The sequence below is a fragment of the Oxyura jamaicensis genome, chromosome 3, assembly GCF_011077185.1.
Source record: "Oxyura jamaicensis isolate SHBP4307 breed ruddy duck chromosome 3, BPBGC_Ojam_1.0, whole genome shotgun sequence".
NCBI lineage: Eukaryota > Metazoa > Chordata > Aves > Anseriformes > Anatidae > Oxyura > Oxyura jamaicensis.
The window spans coordinates 34,555,766-34,581,939 of record NC_048895.1 but is presented as its reverse complement, the minus strand read 5'-3'; the positions used below and the strand labels follow the sequence as shown (position 1 = coordinate 34,581,939).

Sequence of the window (26,174 nt, the reverse complement as noted above, 5' to 3'; positions counted from 1 at the left end):
GAAACTGCTGTGTTGCACTCCATTACTCTATCAAAATATTAGCATCCTTTATGCTACTTTGCTACTCCATTAAAGTGCCAGCTGATAAATAGTTTCTAATGAATATCTTGTGAGCTCTTGTGATAACGTTTTCAGACCAGTGAGTACATTCTTGGAAAAACATCAGGCTTGATTAGACATTGAGTAGTCGGTCCGTTCATTAACTGACAAGTGGAGGTGAAGAATGCCTGCAGCTTACAGTGGAAAATGCATGTGAAGCCAGGTAATCTTAGACTTCTGTCCTGAGCCCACACACGCATTCTGTTAGTTCTGAACCATCTTCAAACTTGCGTCAGCAAGCATCTGTCCTTCAAAAATATACTGTGAAACACAATATTCAGTTGCTGAGTCCTTTTATCTCTTCACACCAGATAGGCAGAAGAGCGTAAAAATAGTGCTTGGCAACTTGGTTGTGTTTGTGGACAGGGAGTCAGTCAGCCTTGATGTTAAACCCTCAACAAAAATGTTCCCTTCTCCATCGGTGTGTTTTCCCTTGACTTTACATGCTATACCATTTAATATTGATCTGCGGTGTAGCATCTGGGCTTCAAGATGAGATAGTTCTTTACTACCTGTCTCTTTCATTTTCTTAATGTGCAACCTAAGGACTTGAGCTACTTACTGCACTACCAACTGTCTTGTACTCTTTGTCCAAAGACTTCTGGCACAGAGAACTCTGCACTTTGAGAAAGGTGTAGGTAGAACCGCTACAAAGGCTACAGAACTATTTGAGTTCGCACTGATGCCATAGTGGGGAAATAAAATTGTTCACTTCTTTATATTGAAGTCTTCTGTCTACCAAAGCACCATTGTTTTTTATCCATTCATTAGATCAATTTTTTGCTTCTTTTCTTTTCCACTTGCAGTTTATTTTTTCAAGTGTAGAACTTGGAGGAGGCACATGTGACTTAGCAACAAAGCCAGGATGCTGAAATAAGGAACAACAAAAGCATTCTTCAGACATATCCCTTATTTCTGTAGTCTGCCAATATCTGTTCAGACACTTCCCACGTGATAAAGTTATCACCGCAAATTCTTTTCAGTATAATCAGTCAGATGGAGTTTAAAAAAAAAAAAAAAGAAAAACAATGAAAGTAAAAAGCATAGCATAGATGACAAGGTAAATGGGAGCTCACCTGAGAAGAGAGACCTACAGTAAAGGTCTTACATTTCTGAGTGTGAATTTTTCAGGCTAGCCTGATTCACAGATCTCTTGTGTTAGCCTCCCTGTGAACCACAGCAGATATGTATCCTCTTGTATATATCAAAAGGCACTCACTCCACTGAGAAAAATTTCACAATTACTGTAAGACTTGATGTTTTATTTTGAAAAAAAAATCCACTGAGGTATGGTGGGTTGTTCTGGGGGTTTCTCTCTGTATATGTCTTTGTGAATTTTGTCGTAGGCATCTGATTTTTTAAATAGCTTAATATTCAATGCAGAAGTACAAAAATGATAGTAATTCTTCCCTTGGGCTTTTAAAATAATGGTTCTTCAAAATTGTGGTTGAACTTCTCAGTATTTTGTATTTGTTGGTTTCAGTGCATGAATTGATTGGTAATTTTTTTAAAGGTTAGTAATACAGTGTGGTATTTTTCTATTAAAAATAAAACCACAACTTATTAGCTTCTCTCAAATGTTGTACTATTGTTTTTGATAGAAGCTAATAATGCTTTTTTCTGTGTCCATCTGGCTGGTAACCTGGAACGTTTTAGCTTTGTATCCATCTGGCTGGTAACCTGGAACGTTTTAGCTTTGTATCCTTAATACCCGTGTTCTGTGAAACAGAGAGAATGAATTATGTTTTTTCTTTGGTAGGATTTTTCCCATTAAAGATGTACCTGCAGAGCCTGAAGCTCTTACACACTGGTTATACCAACGATTCATTGAAAAGGAGGATCTCCTGACACATTTCTATGAAACAGGTAGGATGGTGTCTAGCTAAGAGAATTGTGCTTTGATTATGCCTTTTCTTGTAAGGATCTCAAAATGATTTAAGAATGTGTATATGTTTTTCACATTAATACAATACATATGGATACTAACACTTTTTATGTGGCAAAAGAATGTATGCGAAAGTGGTGATCTAGAAAACAGTTTGCCTGGCTGTGATTAGCGTTGGGTAGCATTTAGAAGCTGTCACAACTGAAACAGAGCTAAGGAAATACCCTTGTTTCACAATGTACAGATCAGCTGGAAAACTTGCTGCCACAGGGGAATAATTTAGCAAGATTCAAAGAGGCAGTGAACATTTACACGCACCAGTAAAAAGTATTAAGAGTTTAAGTTTGGAGGGGATATAAAATCTTCAGGGTTTAAAAATGAGCAAGGTCTTGAAAAAAAATTGATTAAATAAGGCTCTTATGCGAGGCAGGTTCTGTTTTTTCTTAATGTAGCTATATCGCATCTTCCTTTGGCACTTGTACAAACAGAAAAAAACAACCGAGGTAGTCTGTAGGTGTAATCCAAAATCATAGCTCTCTTCTGTTTCCCGCTAAGTTGAACAGAAAGATGCTGTGATTGGAAGGATCTGTAAGAACAACATAGCATAATGCCTTTGGAGTCTTTGTCTACCTGCAGCCCTCTGCTGGGAGTGCTGGTCTCCTTGCCATGACGTACTCTGGGTCACTTCTGTTGTAACATACTTTCAGTGTTAATGGATCAGAGAGATCTAAATAAATTTGGGCCATTAATAACATTGCTGAAGGGATACTGGCAAATAATGTGATTTAAAATACCAGGCAAATGCTTAGCTGGGGAGGCGTTTTCCCAAGGCTCCTTTTTTTCCATCCAGTTAACAGCTGTGTGCGTGTTTTCAGAGCACAGACCTGAGGAACTTATTATAATAAAAAAGAAAATCCAGAGACTAAAAAATACAGTTTTGTTTAAACACACAGGGAAGGAAGTTTGTCAAACACACCGAGTGGAAAGACTCCAGATGAAATAATGTAACGTATTTTTGAAGAAAAATAAATCCCTTAGCAATTACAACAACTGCTGAGGAAAAATACAGTCTGTTGAATCAACTGAGTTTAATATTCCGGAGTGACTAATCAAAGATGTTACTTCTGTTAGATGATTTACTGCAATAACTGTTTTGATTCCATTCTGAGTGCTTAATTTATCAATTCTACTGCTTAAAGTGATTGCTTAATTGAATTTGTTAGCAACCCAGCATTGTACTGTGCTGTCTGAAATACTGCTGTCATTCAACCGTAATTGATAGCCAAAGTCAGACCCCGCTATGTAACTTGGATCCAGATGCATATATTAGGCAAATAACTTTTGTGAATCTGCCTAAAGTGTAGTCAAAAAGACGTAAGGAGTTGTTGTTATCAAGGCATTATTCCACAAATACCATTCCAATAACATGGTCATGCCTAAAAACCTAACTAGACCAGAATTTCTAACAGTATAATGAATATAATCAGACTTACTCCTTGGAATGTGCTTCAAAAATAGGATGATTGGTTGTAATTTACTGGGTAATGAGCATGAATTAATAAGACGCTATAAATGTAAATGCTATGACACAGAACCTTATTAGGCATAAATTAGCATAATTTAAAGTTACTACTGATTATGCCAGTTGAGAACTTACTTGCATTTGCTTTTGCTGTCGTGGTTTGCTGCAAATGTGCTATTGCAGTTTTTGGAAAGCCCCACCAGTCCCAAGGACTAATATGAGGGGAATCCCTGAAGCTGCCCAGCAGCTTGCTTTTTAGGGACGCGTTGCATTGTCTTAAGTTAGTGTGCAGTTTTAAGACTTGGGGATGTGGCAGCATTTTGACTTTGTAATAAATGCTGCTTGGGAACTTGTCCAAGTTCATAAGGTTTACTTCAGGCAGTAACTTCCATTATGAAATTACAATATTTTTATTTGGTGAGCTATTTGTTTTAAGCCCGAGTAATGTTTAAGGCTACTTGAAATGTCAAAAGCTTGTTACTGGTATAATCTCTTGTCATCAATAGGAATACATTCTTTTGGAGTAATTCTATTTGGGAAGAAGAAGAATCCGTGCCTAAAACACTTCTTCCCTTTTTGCAGTATTCCTAACTAGTAAGGATTTCAATTGATCTAGGGTAAACCTGTAATATTTGATGTTTAAAAAAAAAAAAAAAACAACTTAAAATTTGAAGATGAAACTGCCCCGTTCTTTCTTATAGGTACATTTTACATATTTCATTTATAAAATTAAAACTATTTACAGTAAACGTCTGTAGGTACGAGCAACACAAATATTCCTAGCAGTTAATGGAAAGCTTGTATTGGCAATTGCATGATTTCTCTGAAGTGTTGAGCGGGATAACCTTGAATAATGCAGGTATACAAATGGGATTGCTTAGCACTTGGAGACTAGTTTCAAAACAAAAATCACTGGAAACGAGTAATTGTATACTGAAGACATCACCCTCCTTGTTCATTCTGATCATAAGCCAACTGATGTGATCTAACTAAAAAAAGTAAGCAATGTCATCCTGCAGGGCAGGAGGAGGGTATTTTCAGTAGTGGTACAGAAATACTTTTTCCACTGTACCAGATCTGAAACCTCATCTGGAAATTCTGCATATAGATCTGTCATCCCTGCTCAAGAAACATGAGTTGAACCGGGAAGAGGGGCAGGTAATAGGTGCTAAGATGATGGAGGGGAAAGAGGAGTTGTTTCTGGGAAGGACAATTGAAAGTGCTCGTCTAGCAAAGTGAAGGATCATTTTCCCTGTAAGACTTGGCTTGGGAGAGGAGGAAGGGGAAGAGGCAGTTGCTGTCAGGTCTGAGGAGCAAGGAGAGTTATTTAAACCAAAGGTCAGTGTTGGTACAGAAAAACAGTGAGCCATGGAAGAAGAAATGTAGTGTAGAGTGGGCAAATAAGAGATCAGCAGCGAGAATTACTGGTGAATAAATGGTGTGGCAAATCTGCCCATGTGTGAAAATATGTGTCAGTGAGAGGTGGATGGAACTCATCAAGATTTTTTTAATGTGAGAGCATTCATACAAAAAGAAAAGCTTTGTCTTAAGTACTTGATTGCAATTCCTTCAATGATTGCAAATGTGAAGCACAGAGATAAGTTGCTGATAGTATCTAGTTGCCCAAATTGTGTGGTTTCTAAGATTCAAAATTGACTGTGCTGTATCTGTGCTGTTTGAATCATTCATCTCTTGTTCTTCTATGAGTAGTTGGGACTCTATAATGCTGTAGCAAGAACATCTTCATCTAGTATATTTAGTTTTTGTATCCATTGTAAATAATAAACCAAAAAAAGTGGTTCATATCATCTAGGTTTTGTGCATCTCGGCAACATGTTACACAAATAATTTAATATACAGAAGTAAATATATGCAAACAATGTGCTTATGATCATAAAGCTCTGATGTATTTGGACACAGTTTAGTGTTGTAAGTCATAACAGTCAAAATAGGGAAAAATGCATTTTTTAATTGTCAGCTGTAACTCCTGTCAATCTTTCTCATATATACAGATATCTCAAAAAATTATTTCTAGAAAACAGAGTAGCAAATCAGAGCGCTTCCTTAGTCTATGTGACCTGACTGGCTGATGAATGTTCAAACAACATATAAAAATTATTGTATTGGGGAAAAAAAGCATATATGCATATTATATCGATGTGGTTGTGTGTATATGCTCATATTCAAGAGGAAACTTGAGAGTTTAGTTACTCACAGTATACCGAATTATTACCAAACAGCTGCGAAGCTTTGTACGGCATCCATTCAATTTGATCATATGGACACTAACACGACGATAAAAATAAACCAGAAGACTTCAGTTGTCAGTCAGATCTCCTTGCAAAGGTTGAATGCAGTCAGGATGGCTGCTTTTAAGGAAAGTTTAAGTTTATATCCAAATGAAATGAATGTTACTCTTAATAATAAAGCTTACTTTATTTTCTTGAAGATGACTGATAATTGTGGAGATGATTTTGAAAACGTACAGGATAACACAAAACTAACCAATGATTTGTTATGGGTGGATAGCAATGGTAAAGACTAATGCATTAAGCCTATCATTCCTGCTGCAAAAGCATTACCTATGTGTTCTTTTCTTTTTCAGGAGCTTTTCCTCCACTGCAGGGTCAAACAAAAGCTGTTTCTCGGGCGATGACCCTCAGTAATCTGTGGCTAGTTGGCATACAATCACTTGCATTTTTGTCAGGCGGTATGTGGTACTGCATCTTACAGTATTTTTATCATTGCCTATTTTAAAAGTCGAATGGGACCTGAGGACACAGTGGGAATCCAGGCTCTTGCAAATGAATATCATATTGTATGTGCAAATGTGAATATACAAGAGTAAAGGAAAATACTGGATGGACTCTTACCTCTCTCTGGGGAAATTTTAAACTCCACTGAAAGTGAAGATCAGTAACATAGTGACCTGATGATGTATTATTTTAAGAATTGTCTGTATTTTTAAAAAGTGTATACTCTCACCCACACTTAAACAAATTCAGCATTTGGACAAAAGGTGCAATCGTACAACCACCGTAGAAGAATGTCTGACAAGAAAACTGTCACCGCAAGTATTTCTTGGCATTGTAGCTAGAGCTCAGAAAATTCAGCAACTTGTCTCTTCAGTAGTCTGTACAGCATTGGTGTGGTAGAGATTCCTCATTTGCACAAACTTGTACTTTATTGCAGCTCATTGTGCTGGAGTCTGAGATACTCTGCGGAGCTGATGGCGGTAACTTTGAGGCTACCTGGTCAGCAGCTGTAGTATTAGGCACGTTGATCTGAAACCAGGACCCAAGTAAGGTTCAGCGTCAGGTGTGCTTTGTGAGGAATCAGTCCTCAAAAAAAGCATTGCAGCATCATAGTGTGATTAAAAGTTATCCACGTGTGATGAATCAGCCCATCCCTGCTGTGGTTTTACCATCAGCTATCCGAATTCTGTGTGCTACCAGTATCTTGTTTTAGAAGGAAACTTGGAGAATATTAAAGTCACTTGGTCTGTTTCCCCGTTGTGTTCAGAATGCATCTCATTGATCATTATCACTTTTCAAAATGCACTTTTAAAGGTGAAAATACAGTGAAGGAAAGACATACATCTTAGGGAGTAGGAGAAAGCTTTATCTGTCATGCATTGGAAGCCAGAGCAATTCTAGCTGTTTCTGAAGGTCTGCTGGTGCTGCTGGTGATTTTTAGCCACCTTTGTATTTTGTATACTGCGGTCCCTCCAAGGTGACCTTTGAGTGGTTTCTAGAGGCCTTTTTCTCCCCTGCTAGTTGCAACAGCACTAAATATACTTGTGGGAGAGTTTAAATAATTCAATGCCAACCATCTTAATGTTTTGCTAAGGAATAACAGAAGGAAAACTAGTTTCTTAAAAAGAAAAAAATAGGTATAATAGCTGTCATAAATCTATAAGAAGATACTACTGCAAAAACAAAAGGTACGCAAAATATTCTGATTAACTACGTGGAGGGCAGTAATAATTAGCTCACCAGCGTGCTAGAAATCACAGTGGAAGAATGAGTTGAACTCAAAAGGCAAACTGGAACAGAAGTTCTAGTCCCATTTTCAGATGTGTAATACAGGATACTTCCAAAAGGGTGTCTATGATGAACGGGCTTAATTGTGGCAGGTCTAGTTGGCATTGTGTTCATGTGATTATACACAGATTTGAAAGAGCTGTTCCTAAAATAAAATTAATCTCTCTAAATACTAGCAGGATAGCCAGAACTTCATACTCTAATTGTACTGAGAACAAAGTAAGCCCTCAGTAGTTTTGGCTCTGAATTAGCAATATTGATCTCCCCCTTCTCTCTCTCTCTCCTGCTACAGGAATCAGTAGGTGGTGTGCAGAATTAAAAATAAATAAATAAAATTTTGAAAAGTGTTTCCTATGGGGGTCAGGAAGGGGGGAGTGAAGAGCATGCTAAAATGAGGCAGTGACGATTTCCCTGGTTTAATTGAAAGATACCTTGTCAAATATGCCACCTCTATCTCTCCCCAAAAGCCGTAGTTGCAAAAACCTAGGATGGTTGCAAAACGCTAGACCATAGTAAGTTTCCCTGAACCAAGAGTCCCCTCATGGACACTTCTGTAGCTGAAAGACAAAGGACAGTGTTTGCCTACAGTTTAGTATTTTATTTTATTTAAGATGTCTCTTAAATCCCACCTACTTACACCCAGTCACAGACCTGACTTCTAATGTAACATAAAATCCACTTAAAAAGCATTAAGCCCTGAAGAGGGAGGCAGTCTTGGGAGTATACTTTTTTCCTGTTGCTCTTGCTAAAGTACAGCTGGTAGCATGAATGTATTTAATCTGCCGTTTACAGGCAGGTGCTGAGGCAGCCGGTGCTGTTACTGTGTAAGTGGTTATGTCTGCAGCACGTGGGCATAAGTAGATTCTCAAAACTGCAAAATGCAGATGGTGAGCTAATTATTTCTGTCCTCCACCAGGTGGTTTGATCAGAACCACAGAGATGCCCATGATACAGCTGGTTTTACTTTGAGCTGGAACAGACTAGAGTGATATAAAAAGGGAAGTTTATATAAGCAGATTGCACAGCAGTAACTTGCATCAGGAGGTTGTTCTTTATAGACCCAGTAAACTCCATGTAAGATCATACTGTTTTTTCAAATGCAGTTGTTTTTGTTTTTGTTTTTTCTTCCAGTGGATTTCAGTCAATAGTGAGTGTTCACATGCTGCCTGAAGAAATTAGTAATGCGCAATAACGTTTCAGATAATCCTTTGATTTATCTGGTCCTGTGCATTTTCAGTTAGTTCCTTTATACTTCTTACTATTGCAAGACATTTGTTTGCAAGCACTGATTGTTGTTTTGGTAGGGTGAGTACATAGTGTTAGGCCCTAGGCTTCTTTTCCTGCCTGCACTGGAAAATGTGAAGAGAGCCTGATGTTGTCTCTCTCTACAGCTGAGTCACTGTAGATGACAGTGGAATGAAACTGTTGTTAACAAAACCCAAAGCACCCTCCCAGCACGAATTTGGATGCTACTTCATGGCAGAGAAGTTGTTCTATTAAGGGAAAAACATAAAATATATACAAAATCTGAGAGATTCTGTGCTAAAAATACCATGCTGGTGAAGGCTGGAGCTTAGCAGGCTAGTTTGTAGAACACAAATTCCTGTTGGTTGCGGTTTGGTTCTGCCTGCTGGCAGTTGGCCGGTGGTGGAGTTGTAGCGAGCATTTTGCTGCAGCATCCATGGGTTTCCTCTTCTGAAGAGCTCATAATGCATTTTATAGGAGTGATGTTAATGAACCATCCAGTTGATCACAAAATGGTTAATTACTGTAACTTTGAATTTGCATTAGGAGGAATATTATGGAAGAATGTATAAAGTGACAGGATGAGAAAGGTAAAGAAAAATAGTTGTTGTGCGCACAAGCGAGAAGATAGTTAAGTTCATTGAGAATAAAGACTTTTCTCTGCTGGGGTTGCGCACAACATCTGTAAGTTTCTATGTTTAATTTTTCATAAACAGGTTAAAAATGAAACAATGCAAGTCCTAATGGTTTAGCTCTTGAATCCCGTTATATGAAGAATATCTGCTCCTTCAAAAAGAGCAGTGTTTTTATTTCAGTGCCCTTTGAGTGTACCTTCCTTACAGATTCTCTTGTATTTTGCGTATGGTTCTAGCAAGTATTTCAACAATGTCTCTCACAGGAGGGACTTTTTTTTCTTTAAGTTGCTCTCATCAGATTTTGAGAAGAAAGATTGCAATTTACCTTGCTCACCAGACAACTGAAAGCTTCCTTCTGCCTCTTACATGCTCAGCATCAAAAATAAGATGCATCTTACCACGTTAAAAATCCAATGACCACTGTGGTACTGTTCATTATTCACTTGTTTTGCAAATGATGTAATTGTTGTTTTTTTTTCCTGTCTGACATTGCCATAAAGTGCTGTTAACTTTTTCACTTGTTTGTACAAGTTAATACAGATATACCGATCACTGTGTGTGACAGGATTCAACTGCTCCACTTTGCCTTGTCATAAAATGTTGGGACCAAAGGTACTTAAAACTGGGATTTCCAAATCATGAGTCTGGGAATGGGTGCATTCTGTGATGGTCAGCCGGAGGTTTTGTTGTTGATCTGATACAATCACACGAAGTAATTATACATCTGGGGTACTGTATTGTTTGGAAATAATGGAGCCATATGAAATAAAGGGTTATTTTGCAAAATTGCATATGTGATAGCTTTTACACTTTTTTTTTTTTTTTTAGAAAAAACAATTGGAAGAGTAAAATTGAAACCATACTCTGATTTAAAAAGTCTGCATACATTATGAACAGTTCTGAGCAACTTTATTTTTTCTGTGTAAAACTGTAGACTGCTTGGCTGTGATACAAACCAAGTCTGTACAAGAATTCTATGCATTTTAAAGCTAAATCTTTTATCATTGGATAATGAAGTAATCATACACTGAGCAACTGTCCTGTTAAAGTGAGTTAGTTCCTTTAAAGTTACTCTACAATATTGTTTTGTATAACAATTAGTTTTCTTGATACCATTTATTTTAGCCTCCAATTTTCTCCTTCCCTCCTGTGTTACTCGCATTTTGTTCTGTATGATAAAATGGATGCAGAAGCCTCTAATGAGTCTCTGTGATTTTGCAAAGGGATGGTTGTGTTTGGATTTATTTTACTGAATTTATTTCATTGCATTTTTTACCAAATCTTTCCAGCAGCCAAGATGTCTTTCACAAATGTAGACAGATACCAGAAGCAGCATTTCTCCACAGAGATTATTAGGTGTTTTTTCCCATTTTTGTGTGTGGCAAAATAAAGTTGATTTTTTTTCAAGATTATTTCATGTGCTTCTAATCCTTAATAGCAGAGATGATTTTGTTTGAGGGTTGCATTAATTGTGGTTGTATCTAATAGATGCACAATCTCTGTTGTGCTTGCCATGAACACTACCAATAGTAGGATAACACTTTAGTTCACCATACAGCTTGAGTGTTAATTTAAGTGATAATGTTGCTTGTAGAGCTCTCAGGAAGGATACAGAGAAATCTTTCTGTGCCAGAAGTGGTTTAAGGGGAGGAGTGGAGCAGTAGGGCAGAAGCAGCTTCTGCGGTCCTTGCCTGCTCGAGCACCTGCTGGAAACTTCTCTGGCACCGAGACCGCAGAGTTTCCGCCCAGGGCACTGCGTGGCAATGATTCCCCTTGAAGCCTGTGAGAGTTCAGGTGGCACCAAGAGCAGGACTTGGGCCCCCATCGTCCCTGGACTGCCACCGTCCAAGAAAGAAACGAATCCAACCTTTTAGTGAGCAAGGCTGTAACCATTTTGTAGATGCATCTATTTTAACAGAGCAGTCTGCTTTTAAACAAGTTCAGCTAGGCAAAGCACTATAGAGCAGGAGAGCACCCTTCGTTCTGTGGCCTGGGACAGCTCGCTAAGGATAGCTCTCAGAGCACCAAGAAAAGGAACTCCTCGGAGCACAGTAAGGCATCTCGCGAAACTGCGCAGTGGTTGTAGTTATGTCTACCTCTTTGTTTCCCTTCTGGGTTTTGTCCTGTTTTCCTGTGAGTTTTTTTTTTTTTTTTTTTTTTTTTTTTTTGTGAGGGGTGGGGGGAATCGGGGAGGGAAACTTTGAAATCTAAATATAAGGCACTGGTGGGAGATCCACTGCTTACCAGCTGTGTTGTCATATTGAAAAAGCCATTGTTTTTAACTCCTGCCTAGTATGAAATGTTTTAAAAATCATTCCTGCTGGAAAGAAAAATGTATTTTTAAAAAACAGAAAAAAATCCTTCTTTTGGCTATGAGAATGTCAGCTGTATGAGTTGTGACCATATCGTGACATGCTGATCAGATATAAATAAATTTTTATCTCTCAGGACTCTGTCTTGTATTTTTACTTTTCTGGTAACTGTCATGCGGGTTTTTGTTTGCTTTGCTTTTGAAAATATTCTTAATTTCAGCTGAGGCAACAAATAAAAAGGTACGTGAATGTCACGTCACATGTGCATACAAAGAAACATCTCTTGCACATCTTAAAATAAAATCACCATGTGGAATGTATTCCAAGGCTTGCTAGCTCACAGCAAAGGGGAATTGCTGCCATTAGCTTCCACTTCCAGGTGCTTTTCTCTCTCCTTCCCTTCCTGCCTCTCCTTCCCTTCCATCCTCTCGAGAGCTTTGGCTACTGTAAAAAAGCGCGCTTAGCCCGTCTGGCATGCAGAGTGTGTGTGCACCTTTCCAGCTGATTTAAAAGCAGCCACCTTCTTGCACAGAGGGTGCAGAGTAACAGCTCTGGCTGTAGAGTGATGCTCATGGGGGACAGCAGTGTGCCCTGTGGGTAAAATCAGGTGTCTGAGGTGGTCAGGTGCGTTACCTGCTGTAGTGACTTTATTTATTTTTCTTTTAAATTTAAGAAGTCATCCCAGGAGGCAGTGACACTGGAAAAAATGAAGACACTGGCAACCAATGACTGAATGCAAGTTTCCATTGTAAATAAATACAAATAAATAAAAGGGCAGATTTGGCTCTTTGGGCAGATAGGTCAAGTAGCAGTAGAGCACAGTAGGATTTCTATCTATGGCATTAATGAGACCATGTATTGAATACTGACTCAAAATTGCTGGGCAAGACAGAACAGAAAAGTTTATAAACCATTTTTTTTCTGCCCTCTCTGTTTTTGTTTCTAGGCTAGGTACAGCTGGCTGGCTGACTTGAGATAAAACATGCTGCACCTCCTTACAAAGGTTTTCTCCTCCTCCTTGGATTGCTTGCTGCTCCCTGCTTCTTGCAGCCATCTCTTTGCTGAGCCTGCTCTGAGCCATGGCTCTCTAGCTTGTCTGCTTGCTGCACCCTGGGCCGCCTTTTTCTTTCCTTTTGCCCAGTCTTGGTTTTAGGGGAGAATTACTCATTCCCTTTCATCCACTGGCTCCCCCTTCAACGAGATTAGAGGCTGAAACTTCAGATTGAGGTGCGATGGTGTAAATGCTGCTGACTTCTGTCTGTCACATCCTCACCTCCCGCCAGCACATCCAGACAGCTGACCTGTTTCCCTCTCCTTGCACACATTTCCTTTAGTGAGATGCAGGCGATAGCAGCACTGGGAAACCCCAAACCTGCCAGTTCTGTTCTCTAAGGTGAAGCTGCTGGGTTTTCTTTTCCCTCTGCAATTTTGACACCTTTGAGATTGCTGAAGCTGTTGGTTGTGTTCACGTTGTTGTATTTTTTTGGTTGTTTCATTGGGTTTGGTGGGTTTGGGTTTGTTTGGGTTTTGTTTGGTTTTGGTTTTCCTGCTGCTGTTGTGTTCCTTCATCGCTGTGTTTCTCTTAAGCTGACACATGGGGATCGTGCTTGTCAGCAAGTACCTGAAGTGGAGAAACCCGCACCTAGCAGATGGGGACTTCAAGTGCACACGGTCGTGGAGTTGTGCATCCTCTGAATAAGAAAAGAGTGCTTTCCACTGGATGAGACAACTTCACTGTGGCAAACTTAAACTTGTGGAACAGAATTGTTGGCTCAGGGGGCTGGGTTTTTTTGGCCACTATTTTGACCAAATACTCCCTGACAACTGGTTAAAAATAAAATAAAAGTGGAACATTGTTGTATGTACAGTGCTCTTCTCTGTTACACCACAACCAGTGAATTATGGGGTCTACACTTGACAAGCACAAATTCAGAAACTTCAGAGTTGAACCTCATAGGCTATAATTAGGGTGGGGCTGTTTTTCCAGGAAGTTTCTTAGCCAAAACCGATGACAAAATATTAATATTATTTTAATGGGCCGGTAGAGTCATTGCTTACAACTAAGCTCTATTTATTGCCCACAAGCCTGCAGTAATAGTTGCTGAAATAATGTGGATTAACCAGTGCAGGACTAATCTCTGGCAAATGAATGTTCTCCCACTTCTGCTTATTCCAGTACTGAGTATTGATTCCTGTGTCACTTGAAGGAGATGGATTTTGTTTCTCCAGCCATTGCCTTACAGTAATACTAATGAGGTCTGGTATATGTTTTGTGTTTACGCTATAATTGCTATTTAACCTTGAGAAAAGTAGTACGTTTTGCAGACAGCTACGTATTTGCTAAGTGGACAGAAGAGCACGCATGGGAGGACAGTCTCCAAAGGTTGCCTGTGACTCCTATTGCCGTGTGGCACATACACAGGTTCAGTTGTGCTGAGAGAAGGATCTAGACCAAGGTGGAATTCTAGCGTTAGTCATTGAATACCTTTTGGCTTTTTTTCTCTCCAGAAAGCTGAAATGAAATTGTACCAAAGTCCAAAAAAGACCCCAGACAGCTAGTTAAAGCTACAAAAGTAGTGTAGAAAAAGTTAGTGGAAGAATGAAGTCTAGCCTGTTTGTTTTATTCCATGGAAAGTAAAATAAAATCCTTTTATGTACAAGTCTTCTGTAGGTACTTTCTTTCACGGACTACATAGCCTGAGAAGAAAAGCCATAAGACATAGCAGTTCTGTGCAGAAGAAGCTGTCCTGACAGGTATGTATTTGGTTCTTCAGTCTTGAAGTTAAAACTGTCAACTTAAATATTATACTACAGAGCTGAAATAGAAGTAGGTGCTGTACTGTTTATCCTAATTACTACACTGGGAAGTTGTGATTTACATTATGTAGGTTACTAGACCAGATGTTACGATTAGTTTTTGGTCTGAACGTCTACCAAACTTACAATTTTGCTTGTAACTAGATTACCAATTCTCTTTTAGGCTTTTAAATTCATAGAATCACAAAATGGTTTGGGTTGGAAGAGACCTTGAAGCCCATCCAGTTCCAACCCTCTCCCACCAGATCAGGTTGCCCAGGGGCTCATCCAGCCTGGCCTTGAACACCTCCAGGGATGGGGCATCCACAGCTTCTCTGGGCAATTTTTCAACACAACAGGCTTACAATGACTCTGATCCTACAGGAGATAGCAACAAATAAAATACTGTTTTTTTCAGGCTATTCAATGATTTTTCTTATTGGCACTAACTGTTATAATGCTTTCATTCTTTATGTGAACACAACTCATAGCAGCTGCACGGTGAATCAGCCCCCAGATATGCCTGAGCCATTATCTGCTCACCAGGAATAGCCAGTGCTGGTGCCTCAGGGAAAATTGTAAGGATCCCTGGAGTGGACAAGTGTCAAATAACCTTGCTATATATAGGATTTTTCTTCCTAACCTTTCCATTAGAAGCTGGCTTGTGTCCTAGCCCACTGGAATTTATATCCCAAATTTGTTTTCTTTTTAGTTTGCCTCCTCAGTGTCTGTTTTGTTTTGTAGTCCTGATATATTTTTGTGCATGGGGAGGTTAACGAGTCCTGCAGGCCATTTACAGGCTCCTTCAAGAGTCCACTGTGTTTCATAAAAAGCTTCATTAGATCTAAGTGTTCTGTCTTTGCATTGGTTATTCCTTCCCTCTTGTGTTAATGAGCGGTTTAAAAAATAAAAAATTATATCCTCTTTTTTTTTTTTTTTTTTTTTTTTTTCTGTTTACCTTTCCTAGGTTTAAATATACCTCTGTCAAGTCTACAATGACTGGGATTACTCTGAGCTAACTATTTAAACTGCTCTCATTCCTGTAGCTTCGTCACCTGCATAGTTAATCCCCTTCTGCTTCTTATAACATTCAGAGAATTGATCTACCTGTCAGTTTAATTTATTTAAATATTAATTTAAATACATCTTGATGGCAAGGTCAGATTTATTAATGGATTTACCATTAGTGATATCCTGACTCCAGTGAAACATATATAAATCAAACAGTAAATAAGTTAGCAGCTGCTACTAGCTACTAACAGACTACTGCCAATGGTTCTTTATCCCCTGCTCAAAAAAATACACATTTAGCTTCCTTGCATAAGGAAGAATTCTAGAAAGATAAAATGGTTCCACATAAGGTAGTTTTTAAGCAATCAGAGAATTTAAGAGAATTTATTTCCTTTGTCTAAAAAAAAAATAATAGTTTAACAAACCACTCAAGGTTAATTCTAAGCTTCTGCTTGCATCCCCCTGGTGTTTACAGAAACCAATGTGCAGCTACCCTGAATACCCTAAAGCGGCCACTGACTGAGGAATAGTCCTGGCTCTGTAAGGCATCTATGAAATTTGGTCTCTGATTTTTATGTGTGGCCATATAATTTACTGTATGGAAATAAATCCAAAATATTCAGCTAAGCCAAAGAGTGCAAATGTGGAAAAAAATACATATTACTATGCAAAAAGTTATTGACAGTTGTTTTCTGGCTTGCACGTCTCTCTCTAGCACTTTGTTGTGTAAGGAGGTGTTATATATACTATGTACGGTAGTTCAGGCAGCAAAGCAAACCTGAGTGTATTAAGGGTAGATATCACAAGGTCAGAAGTGCCAATTGCACTGATTAGCGCAATCCTGACTAAGAACAGTTACATGACTTTATTTTAATGAGTACAAGGATTATGGGAATTTAGATGGAACAATAATCTATTTTTATCTTGTATTTTGTAAGCTCAGAAGATGAGTCAGAAATAAGCTGTATACTAAGAAAGGCGAGAGCCACAGCTAAATGAACAAAACTGCAGAAGCAAAAAATGCTTTGCAGCACTGTGTGAGTAGTAGGAAATCTTGAGGTTATAGCAATAACCCTCACTTGGTATTGCAAGTACATAATATGATGACAAAATGCAGTGTGGTGCCTGTCTAGGAAATGTAGTGCAAGATTTTTTAAAAAATGCTTCAGTATCTGCAAGTCAGGAGGAAAAAGAAAATACATAAAAAGTAACTGTAGAACTATAGAGAATTGCTGCTTTTCAACTGTCCAGTCTTTCCTGCACATCACAACCTAGCAAAAGGGGTATCAGCTTAATGCTTTAACTTCTTCAGCGATTCTTTAGAGACAGCTCATGGTTTTAAATAAGCTTGTAAGGATGCTCAGTCTGTAAGTTATTCAATTGCATTGCAATTATTGTACGTGGCACTAATTGAAGAATGCTCTAAGGCAGCACCACGTAGCAGTTTGACAGACTACAGGCTCAAAGTGAATTAGAACAAACCCAAACAAGAAGGCTCCTGTGTCTAAACCTGACAACTGAATAGGTTGTGCTATGACTTGGAGTTCATTTCTGGCTCTTTGTAATGTGTCCTATCATGCTTCAGGTTGCATTGAGTTTAATTATGATTCTTGTTAAAATAACTATAGCCACAAAAGTAGCGTTGTGCTCTTGCGAGGGGGCTAAATGTTGTTCATCTGAAATCCTTTACCACCCATATCTTCCAGAATCAGGACTGAAGATATGTCCTGTTACTGTGATGATGGTTGTTACGTAGGACTAGAATAAGAGACAGCGGTAAGTGTGGCTTGTGGACTCACACAGGCCCTGATTTCAGTTGGTGTGAATGCACCAGGCAGAGAACGAAGGCAGCGGGTGCTGACTGATGATGCTTGCCAGATCTAACTGCACTAGTGGAAGAGGTTAACGATGCCAGAGCTGGAGGAGGGGAACTTTTATCCAGTGTCCTGATTAAATCAGGTGGGCTCATGAAACAACACCTTGATGTGATGGTTTAAGCAATTTTTTACCTAACTCTAGTCAGATCTTGGCCACATGAGAGTTAAAATACCAGTGGTATTGTTAATACCTGTGCTCCCATCACCACTGACACTGTTAGAATTGTGCCAAAATCAGCAGAAGAAAAGTGCAGAGAAGAACGAAGCAGATTATAGGACAAGGGTCTGGAGTGCTCACTGATGTGGTTAACGAGGTTACGGGACAAGTACTCAATATTCGCTTTTATCAGGTTTGTGGCCCATTCAGAAGCAAATTAAATGTTCTGCCGTGTAATCTTTTGAACTGTTCCTTGCTAGGGGGCCTATAGTGTTCATAGTACAATGTGTCTCTTGCTGCCTTTTACCCTTTTCTGATAGAAGCACCTTACTTCTAGCTTGTTCTTTCCACAGATCTGAAAAAAATAATTACTTGACTGAAGCAGCTAATTTGAATGTAAGAGATAGGAAGCAGCTTTGTAGAAATAATTATGTACAACCATACAGTGGTTTAGTTAGACTGGCTCAAGCATGTGGAAGTACTCATCTTCTGCTCTGAAACATATCTTAAGCTGTTTCTGGTAAGTCCCCAAATGCACTAGCTATACTGCTGTCATTAGTACATCTTTGCTGGAACCAGTGCTACTGAACAGGACTGCAGGTAGACCAATTTCTCCCTTTTCTTTCCTGCATTTATCACTGCAGAAGTAACACCATAATTTAAGGGCTTTCATAATGGTATAACAGCCTGTTCTATATATTAACCTTTGAAAACAGATTAGCATAAGGAAACAGAGATGTTCTCATTCTTCCTTTCAGAGGGAATGAGGAAAAATGTCTTAAGAAATTGTCTTAAGACATGTCAACTGCTTCTCGGACCCATTTTCATGGGGGTGTCTGTCTGTTCATCTCTCTGATGCACTATGTTAAGAGGAACATTGACTCCTGTGAGTGTATGCCTCTCATCCTCGTTGACTAATGCATGCCAGTAGATACCGTGGATGAAGCATCATTATGTAATTGTGCTTGTTGCAGGCATTGAACCTCTCATGGCATAACAGATCCTGTATTAAAGACAGAAGCAGCTTTATCCTAAGTATTATTGGTAACATGAATAGACCTAAACAGGAGCAGATGTACTGTAACTACATGAAATGTTATGTCACTATGCTGTTAATAATTTTCAGGTTTTTTTTTTAAATATGTTTAATTTCTTTATAGAGAAGAAAATAGATATTTCGGTTCTGAACATTGGGTAGTTTAACATCTGTGACATTATAAAGTCAGTACTAGATAATTGTAAGATGTACATTAAGCAACATATTTTGACCTTGACTACTCAGACCTCAATTATTCAACCCTTCCAGTTATTATAAAAGGGGTCAGGTCCTCTGATGTCTACTAATTAAAGTTATAAATAAAAACGTTCCAAATTTATCTGAAACCTCAAAGCATATTTAGTATACCAGAGAGATCAAAAATTTGAAGGGGGGGAGTGTGGGGGGAAAGGCCTAATTCATCAGAATACTATAGATTTTGACAGTGAAATCTTGGAGACTGTTTCAGTATGTAAAGCAATACATGAAGCCTTTGGACTGTCACTGGGAGAGATTTAGAGGCCATATCCCTCTGGCCTGCCAAGTGACTTTGCCTCACTGTGCTTTCATTTTCTGCGCTGACAACAAAATTTATGTCCACTCAAACCAACCTATTGCTTCCTGCCAGCTCAATTCTCAGAGCTAGCTTGTGGAGGGATTAAACAGCAGACTCCGTGATTCTGGCTGAAGTGAAGCTGCAGAGGTTAGGTAACAGGTCGGTGTTTCTCCTTTCACCTCAGAAACGCAGGACTAAGGACACCATTTCAGGTGAGGATTAAACTCGGGTCCTACACTCTGTAGGATGTCTTTTGGGCCTTCTCTCTGCATGTTGCACATCCCATGACCCCATACACTGTGTCCCCAGGTCTTCTGGACAGCAATACCTCAGGCTCAGTAAACATTGCACGTTTTTGTGCTTTAACTACTACCACTGCAGTACCCCAGTAATAATATTGCAATATTGATCTAGGTATGGTCTGGATACTTATGGTACACCCATGAAATACCTGAATGAGAGAACAGGAGAGGATATTTTTTTTTTAGTTCCAAGTCTTTTTTTTTTTTTTTTATGTTTAACCTTTTTATCTTCTTGAATACTGTCTAGTGTGCCCTGTGGAGAGGCAGATTTCTCCCCAGAAATAAGGAGGAATTTTGTAAAACTGCATCTTTTCAGGAAGATGATTCTTTTCTGTTTGGAAGCATCCTCAGGAATGCCTTCTGTACAATACATTAATACTGGAGGACACTGCTATTTCTTACAAGTAGTTTAATCACAGACAACTAAAGCAGCAATCTTAACCTGAATTTTCCATTTCAAAAATGAAACCTTTCAAGGAGCTGACTAAGCTGGCAGCATGATCCCACAGGTGACAGGATTGATAGATTTCATAGGAACAGTGCAGAATTCAGCGATCTGTACCTCTGAGAAGCACACAGCAAATGGTCCTGCTGTGACTAAAGTTACTGAATTAAAGATTTCAGCTTAGTGCAGTGCAGGCCAATACATCTTAAGCAGAACAGCTTGGAGCCAGTTCTTGTTAATTAGGAATCACAAAATGACTGTACGGTATATTTTTCTATTAAGGGCATTAGGAAAGGCCTATTGGGAGAAGCAATGTATTTTACTAGATCAAATAATAAAAGATACTGCCTCTTCCTCCAATCTTGCTTGAGTCATATCCTTGTAGTTGCAATGATGTACAGAAAGTTCAGAATCCATTTTTAGATTCTTCGACACAGTGTATAGCAGCAAGGCAAGAATGGGACTTCAAGGAACTGTGCTGCAGGGTATGTCTAAGCTGAACAGATAAGGAAGTCATAGAAAGGTAATTTTTAATAGATGCATTAATGTAAGAGAAGTGGGTACAAAAGCTCATGAGAAAAGTCTAACCTCAGTTTAAATTATACCCTTACTCTTGTGTTTCTGAGCTGAGTTACTGGTCACAGCCAGTCGGACATGCTAACCTGTCACTTAACCTCCACAAACATTTATACATTGACTGATGTTGATTTGAGCCAATCAATATATTTATTGTTAAGGCACTTTCACACTAACACTGCTCTCTTTTGGACTAAATAGAGCTGTCTTGGGTCTCCCTGTTAGCTTAGACAAAAGCATATGCTTGGTGTTAAATTTCTGTTGATAGCTCTGGGGGTCAATGTCAGATGACGAAACTGAACTTACCTATGACCTTCACATCAATGCTAACATTGTAAGCACAAGTGCACTATGCTGTCATTCTCATAAACATTAAGATGCATTAAAATGACTATATTTGGATTGTCTGCATTTAGTTGGGCCAAAAAACAGGCTTTTTCTTCTACATACATTTTTTTTCATCAGGCTGTGGCTTAATAGGAAACTCATTTTAAGACTGAATAGCTGGATTCCACTGTGACTAAGGACAGCTCTAAAATTAGTCTGAATACATTTTCAAGGCATTAGAAGAGCACCTTATCTGTATATGACATTTTAATTATAAAACTTATAGGCAAAATTACACTGTCCATCCACTCAGTCATATTAGTGATTTACAGTGAAATATGCTATAGGAATATTGGATTATCCCAAACTCAAAAGGTTTTCAAATCTAGAATTATCACATTAAGATATATAATTATTAAATGTTTATCTAGGACATAAAAAGGATTCAGCTCTATCATGGCAGTATAGGAAAATTACCTTTAAAATATCAGTATGCCTTTAGAGTATTGTATTACATTTAATTGCCATAAATCAGAAGGTTTTCTGGGAGCCTTAATCTTGCATTTCCATCTCGTGCATTAGGGATGGGAGGAGCATCCCAGTTTCCTAAGGTAATATGATCTTTGTGGTTGGTCCATCTGTTGTTACCCTGCCCCATAGCATTCAGGCCTATTGGCCATACTCAGTTCTATTTAAATCAGGTAGAAATCTCAAGCGTCATCCTAAGAGGAATTTCTATTGAAAAAATGATAGCTGCGTGGAGGACAGACTCAACATTTTAGTGAGTCCCATAAGAAAACAAAACAAAACACAGGTAGAATACATGCATTTCTAAGAATTTGGTCAGCTGGCCAGTATGTGGATGGCTGCACAGTAACTGCAGCATGTGCCTCCTGTGCCCAGTGGGCATCTCAAGGGAACATACAGCAGAGCTACTATTACGTGGTGGGAAATAGAATTCAGGTAAGAAAGAAAAATCTGTAGGAGCCCAGCATTCATAGCTCATACAACCACTTGAAAGTTTATCTACATTTCTTTGAGGAGTAATTCTTGGTTTATGCAATAAATTACTTGTCTCCTGTGAAGTTTGTAGCAGCGCTTATTTCATTCCAGAGCTACAGAAGTGACTGCTGCTGTGTCCACATAGGAACACTAGCAGGGAGGGTTTCAGTAAAAAACAACCTCACCATTTTCAACAGCAGCATGTAGATAACTGACTTTCCTGTTGTTGTTGTTTAAAGGAAGGAAAAGATTTATTCAAATCTGAAGATTACTGTGTCCTGCTTTTAATCCACTGAAATAATTTGCTACCTGGAAGTAGCAAGTATGTTGCTTGTTGGACCGAGCAGATGATTCATTCTTGTAGAAGTTAAGTTTATGGAAACCCCTTGAAATGGTCTTGTTTCCTGAAGTTTTTCACGTATTTGACTTAAAGTGATTTTTATAAATGATGCACTTATTTTATAGTCACAGGGCTGGTTGCTAAAATAGTCCTAATCTGGCTATTCAGAGTGAAGTTAGAGATGAGGCACCTGTTGACTTAAACAGAGCTGAGACCTCATGTTAATACCTTAGTACAGCATTAATTTCTGATTTTACAAATTCAGCTGTGAAGATATTAAAAACTCATCAGCTGAGTAGGAATCTGTCCGTGCTGTGTGTAAAAATATTAATATCCCCAAAGTATTTTCTGAGCATGAATGAGAGACTGTTGGGGTGGTGAGTTAGGAACAGATTGGACTGAGCCTTATTCCCATCCCTTCCCAACCCTTTCACCTGCCTCTCCCTTGTATGTAATGCCTGTCCTCCCACTTTTCCGTACTCCTGTCATGTTTGGGTTTCTTCAGCAACCAGCTTCAGCAACAGTCTTTAGCTTGCATCTACACAGGAAGGTTGCAAACTGATTAGGGCAGGTTGGGATCAGGGAGAGGCCACGTCAGGGAAACTGGCAGTGAGCCTAGAGCAGCTCTGTGCGACACTTTCTGTGGGCATTTGTAGAAGAGTGGGTGAAATAAATCTCTGCTGAGTACAGGTATCTAGCCTGGCAGGACCCAAGCTCAGACAAGGTAGGTTGAAATTCCATTTCTTTTTAGAAAGGGGAGAGATGACGAAGGGAAGTGAGGCAGTTTTGAGAAGAATATAAAGAGAATACAGATCGGTTTTCTTCACCCTAGGCCATTCATTATTTCAGGACTTTGCCCTCATTCTCAACATTGCAAGGCCTAAATTACAGTGTGTACATTAATAAATCAAATCAATAAAGAGAGGATCCCCTGATGCTGTGTATTGTGGGACGGTAGCCAGTAGTGTCTGCTTTTATGACTATATTGGCCTCAGTGCTATTCATTCTGCATTGATAGCATTGTTAGAAAGAAAGGAGTTGTGTAGATTTTAAATTTAACCCATCCTGTTTTCCTTAGCCATGTACACAGAATGCATCCTTTCATCGTCAGTTTGCTTTGGGCATTGGTAGTGCAAAAAGAGCCAGCTAGAAAATAGAAAGTCTTCCTAACTGTTTCTTGATGAAAACAGCCTTAGATTTCCTAAGAGTTGAGCAAGCTGTTGGAACACCTGTTCTCCAAAAATCCCAACTGACCAAAATTGTTCTAATTCTATCCCAGTCTCCTGTTTAGAAAGAGTTGCTACTTCCCGTGGACCTGTGTGTGTATTTGTGAGAGTTCTCTTCCTGCAACTGAGAGCTGCACTTCTGTGGGACTTGAGGGCTCCTGTACCCACACAGACTGTCAAGGCCAAAGCTGCTGCCCTGCCAAGACAGAGCAGCGTAAAGGAGTGTGCCTTGTACACGGGCCTGCCTACTGTTCAGCAACTTCTTGTAACACCAAAACTTGGGGGGTGGGGGTGAAATGAGGACAGGATGGCAATGTTCAGAGCAGAAATACAGTAGTAGTTGCCATCTCCATTACTGTCAAATTAATTCTGAATTGCTGCACATCATCTACTGTTTAGCTTGAGGGAAATGAAATGGTGTCTTTGCTTCCTTGGCAGAAATAAACTGTAGCTAAGCCCTCTGAGGAGCCTTGCAGAGTGGCAAAGGAAACGTCAAATAGCATTTGGTCAAAGAGTGTTTTTAAAGTCCTCTGAGGAGCAGTCCTTGCTCCATACACTTTATCTCCACTACATATATAGAACAGAGAAACAGAAGCTGCTTTTTATCTAAGAAATAGCAGCTCTCGGACAAAGCTGGGGACATTTACAGTTGAGACTACATTTAGACTGAGACTTAACATTTACAGCCTAAATAGGCACCTTCAAGCAGATATACTTTGACTCAAGATCAGAAATGAGCTGGTAGATGGGGCAACAGACTGAAGTAATTCAGGATAATCAAGCTCGATTTCTGGCTCTACAAATAGCGTGTCGTGTGGCCCTAGGCAAGTCTATGACACTATCACCACTCCCTTTCTAATCCAGCACAGTAAGACTCTCAGTGCAGCAGACCCTTTCATCCAAGGTAACTACCTCAATCTTTAAACTCTTGGATAAAATCTAGGCAACTGCTCAGTTGCTCTGATAAATGAGATTGAACAATGACTGTTAAGTATCTCAGTAAATGAAAGAACATCTAATCAGATGTCTAGCTAGAATTAAAATCACCAAAGAGATTTGTTTCTACCTTCATACTGTACATACATTTGGAGAAAGGAAAAGATGATCAAATACTGAAAAGAAAATAAATAAGGAAAACTGATCTGTGTTCTACCTTAATCAGTCTGATCTCTTGATGCTGCTCTCTCAAGTTGCTGGTTCTTTTAAGCTTTCTCCTCCCTCTTCTTGAATCCTTCAGTTTACCAAATTGAAATTTGGTGGAAACATTTTAAAGGAGAAAACAGGAAAAGTGCAGCACAAGTTCTGTCTCTAAAAGCCAGTTAAGGGTCTTGGTAAAGAGGCTGGTGTTGCTGAATGAGCTTATTGTGATAGTCTTGTCCAGAAAGCACTAGGAAGCTGAAAGCTACTGGACCTGTACACTAATACCAGAATTATTCATATGTATGGACTGCGAGATAAAGATTAGACCTTCTGGTCTATGGTACAGCTGGTGTGGAATTTGTACTCTACTGAGACAATTAAATGTTTGAGTCACACACCTTGGGGTGATTACACAAAAACTGGATTATTCTATGGGGTCAAGCACCTCATGATGTTGCTTAAGGCTTCAAAGATTAACAGTCATCCTACATCTTGCAAAGTGGCCTGAACATTGCAGTCAAAAACAAACATAGGAATTATGATGACAGACTGCACTAATTACCCCGTTTGCCTGCAAGTAGGTACAAGTAGTTTGCTACATATGCATTCTATACGCCTAGCTAAAAACAGTGCGAGACTCTCAGCAGGAGCTGGCGAGAAAACAGCTAACAGACGCCCAGGTGCAACCAGTACAGTCACCTCAAGGGCAGAGCAACCCCTGTAACTCCTGGCAGGGAGTTAAGACACCAGGGATTTTGCTCTCTCCCTTGCCTTCTCCCCTGGCTTCATAATGGTGGCTGTGTGGCTCCCTGTGGCCAGAGGGAGAATCACTTCTGTGGTAAGCAGGTTTTGCGAAGATCTTGTTTGTGGGGTCACTGAAATAATTCCAGGAGGTGCCATTATAACTTTTGGCTGTTAAATGCTCCAGTCTATTCCATATAAAGCTCTGGAGTATGACTAATTAATATAATAATCACCTCTAGCAGAGAACACATTAACTGCCTGAACGCTCAGGACTTAAAAGATGAGAGAGAACAAGTTGGAAGACGCTGAGAAATTGAATTAGCAGATTCTCAGGCTGGCAGACAGTAAGGGACTTCATGCTCTCATGTGTTGCATGGGATGAGCACCGTGCCCCAGGGACCCAGGCAAAGCCGCTGTCTTCTTTGGGATTACACCATGTGAGTATGTCCCTGAGGAGAAGAAGGGAATGAGCTCTGGGCCCTGTTTTTATTCAAACTAATATTCTGTGAATCAAATGATCTAATTAACTAAATGTGCATTTGACCACAAAATGTTATGTTGTTTTTAGCTAACATTGCAAACCTGCATCAGGGTTGCCTATTTTTCTTACTGAAACTCTGCATCAGTTTTCTACATAATTCCCCTGTTTTTCTGACTTAAATCCTTAGTAACCTGTGTGGCTGCTCTTGAATTTTGAATTTCAGAGCACATGACGTCTATTCTTCCTTTTTAGTGATGATAGACAAAAGTAATCAGGTTCTTTGAAACAAGTTGTAGCCAACAATACATGTACAAGTAAATTTTTCTTTTTCAAGTAGAAAAAGAGATGGAAATTACAGATCAACATGACTCCCAAATTACATTCCAATCTGGATTTTGATTACAGATCTCCCAGGGT

General features: G+C 39.2%; 1 protein-coding gene across 3 annotated transcripts in view; it reads left to right on the top strand.

The window, feature by feature from the left end:
• The window catches only part of LPGAT1 (lysophosphatidylglycerol acyltransferase 1), a 65,314-nt gene extending 53,435 nt beyond the window's left edge, over positions 1 to 11,879 (top strand). For all 3 annotated transcript variants that reach the window (XM_035321711.1, XM_035321712.1, XM_035321714.1), the window contains exons 7-8: positions 1,859 to 1,965; positions 6,112 to 11,879. In XM_035321711.1, coding sequence (XP_035177602.1) covers positions 1,859 to 1,965; positions 6,112 to 6,263 — 259 coding nt within the window. In that variant the 3' untranslated portion in view covers positions 6,264 to 11,879. The remainder of the gene's footprint in view (positions 1 to 1,858; positions 1,966 to 6,111) is intronic.
• Positions 11,880 to 26,174: the final 14,295 nt, after the last annotated feature.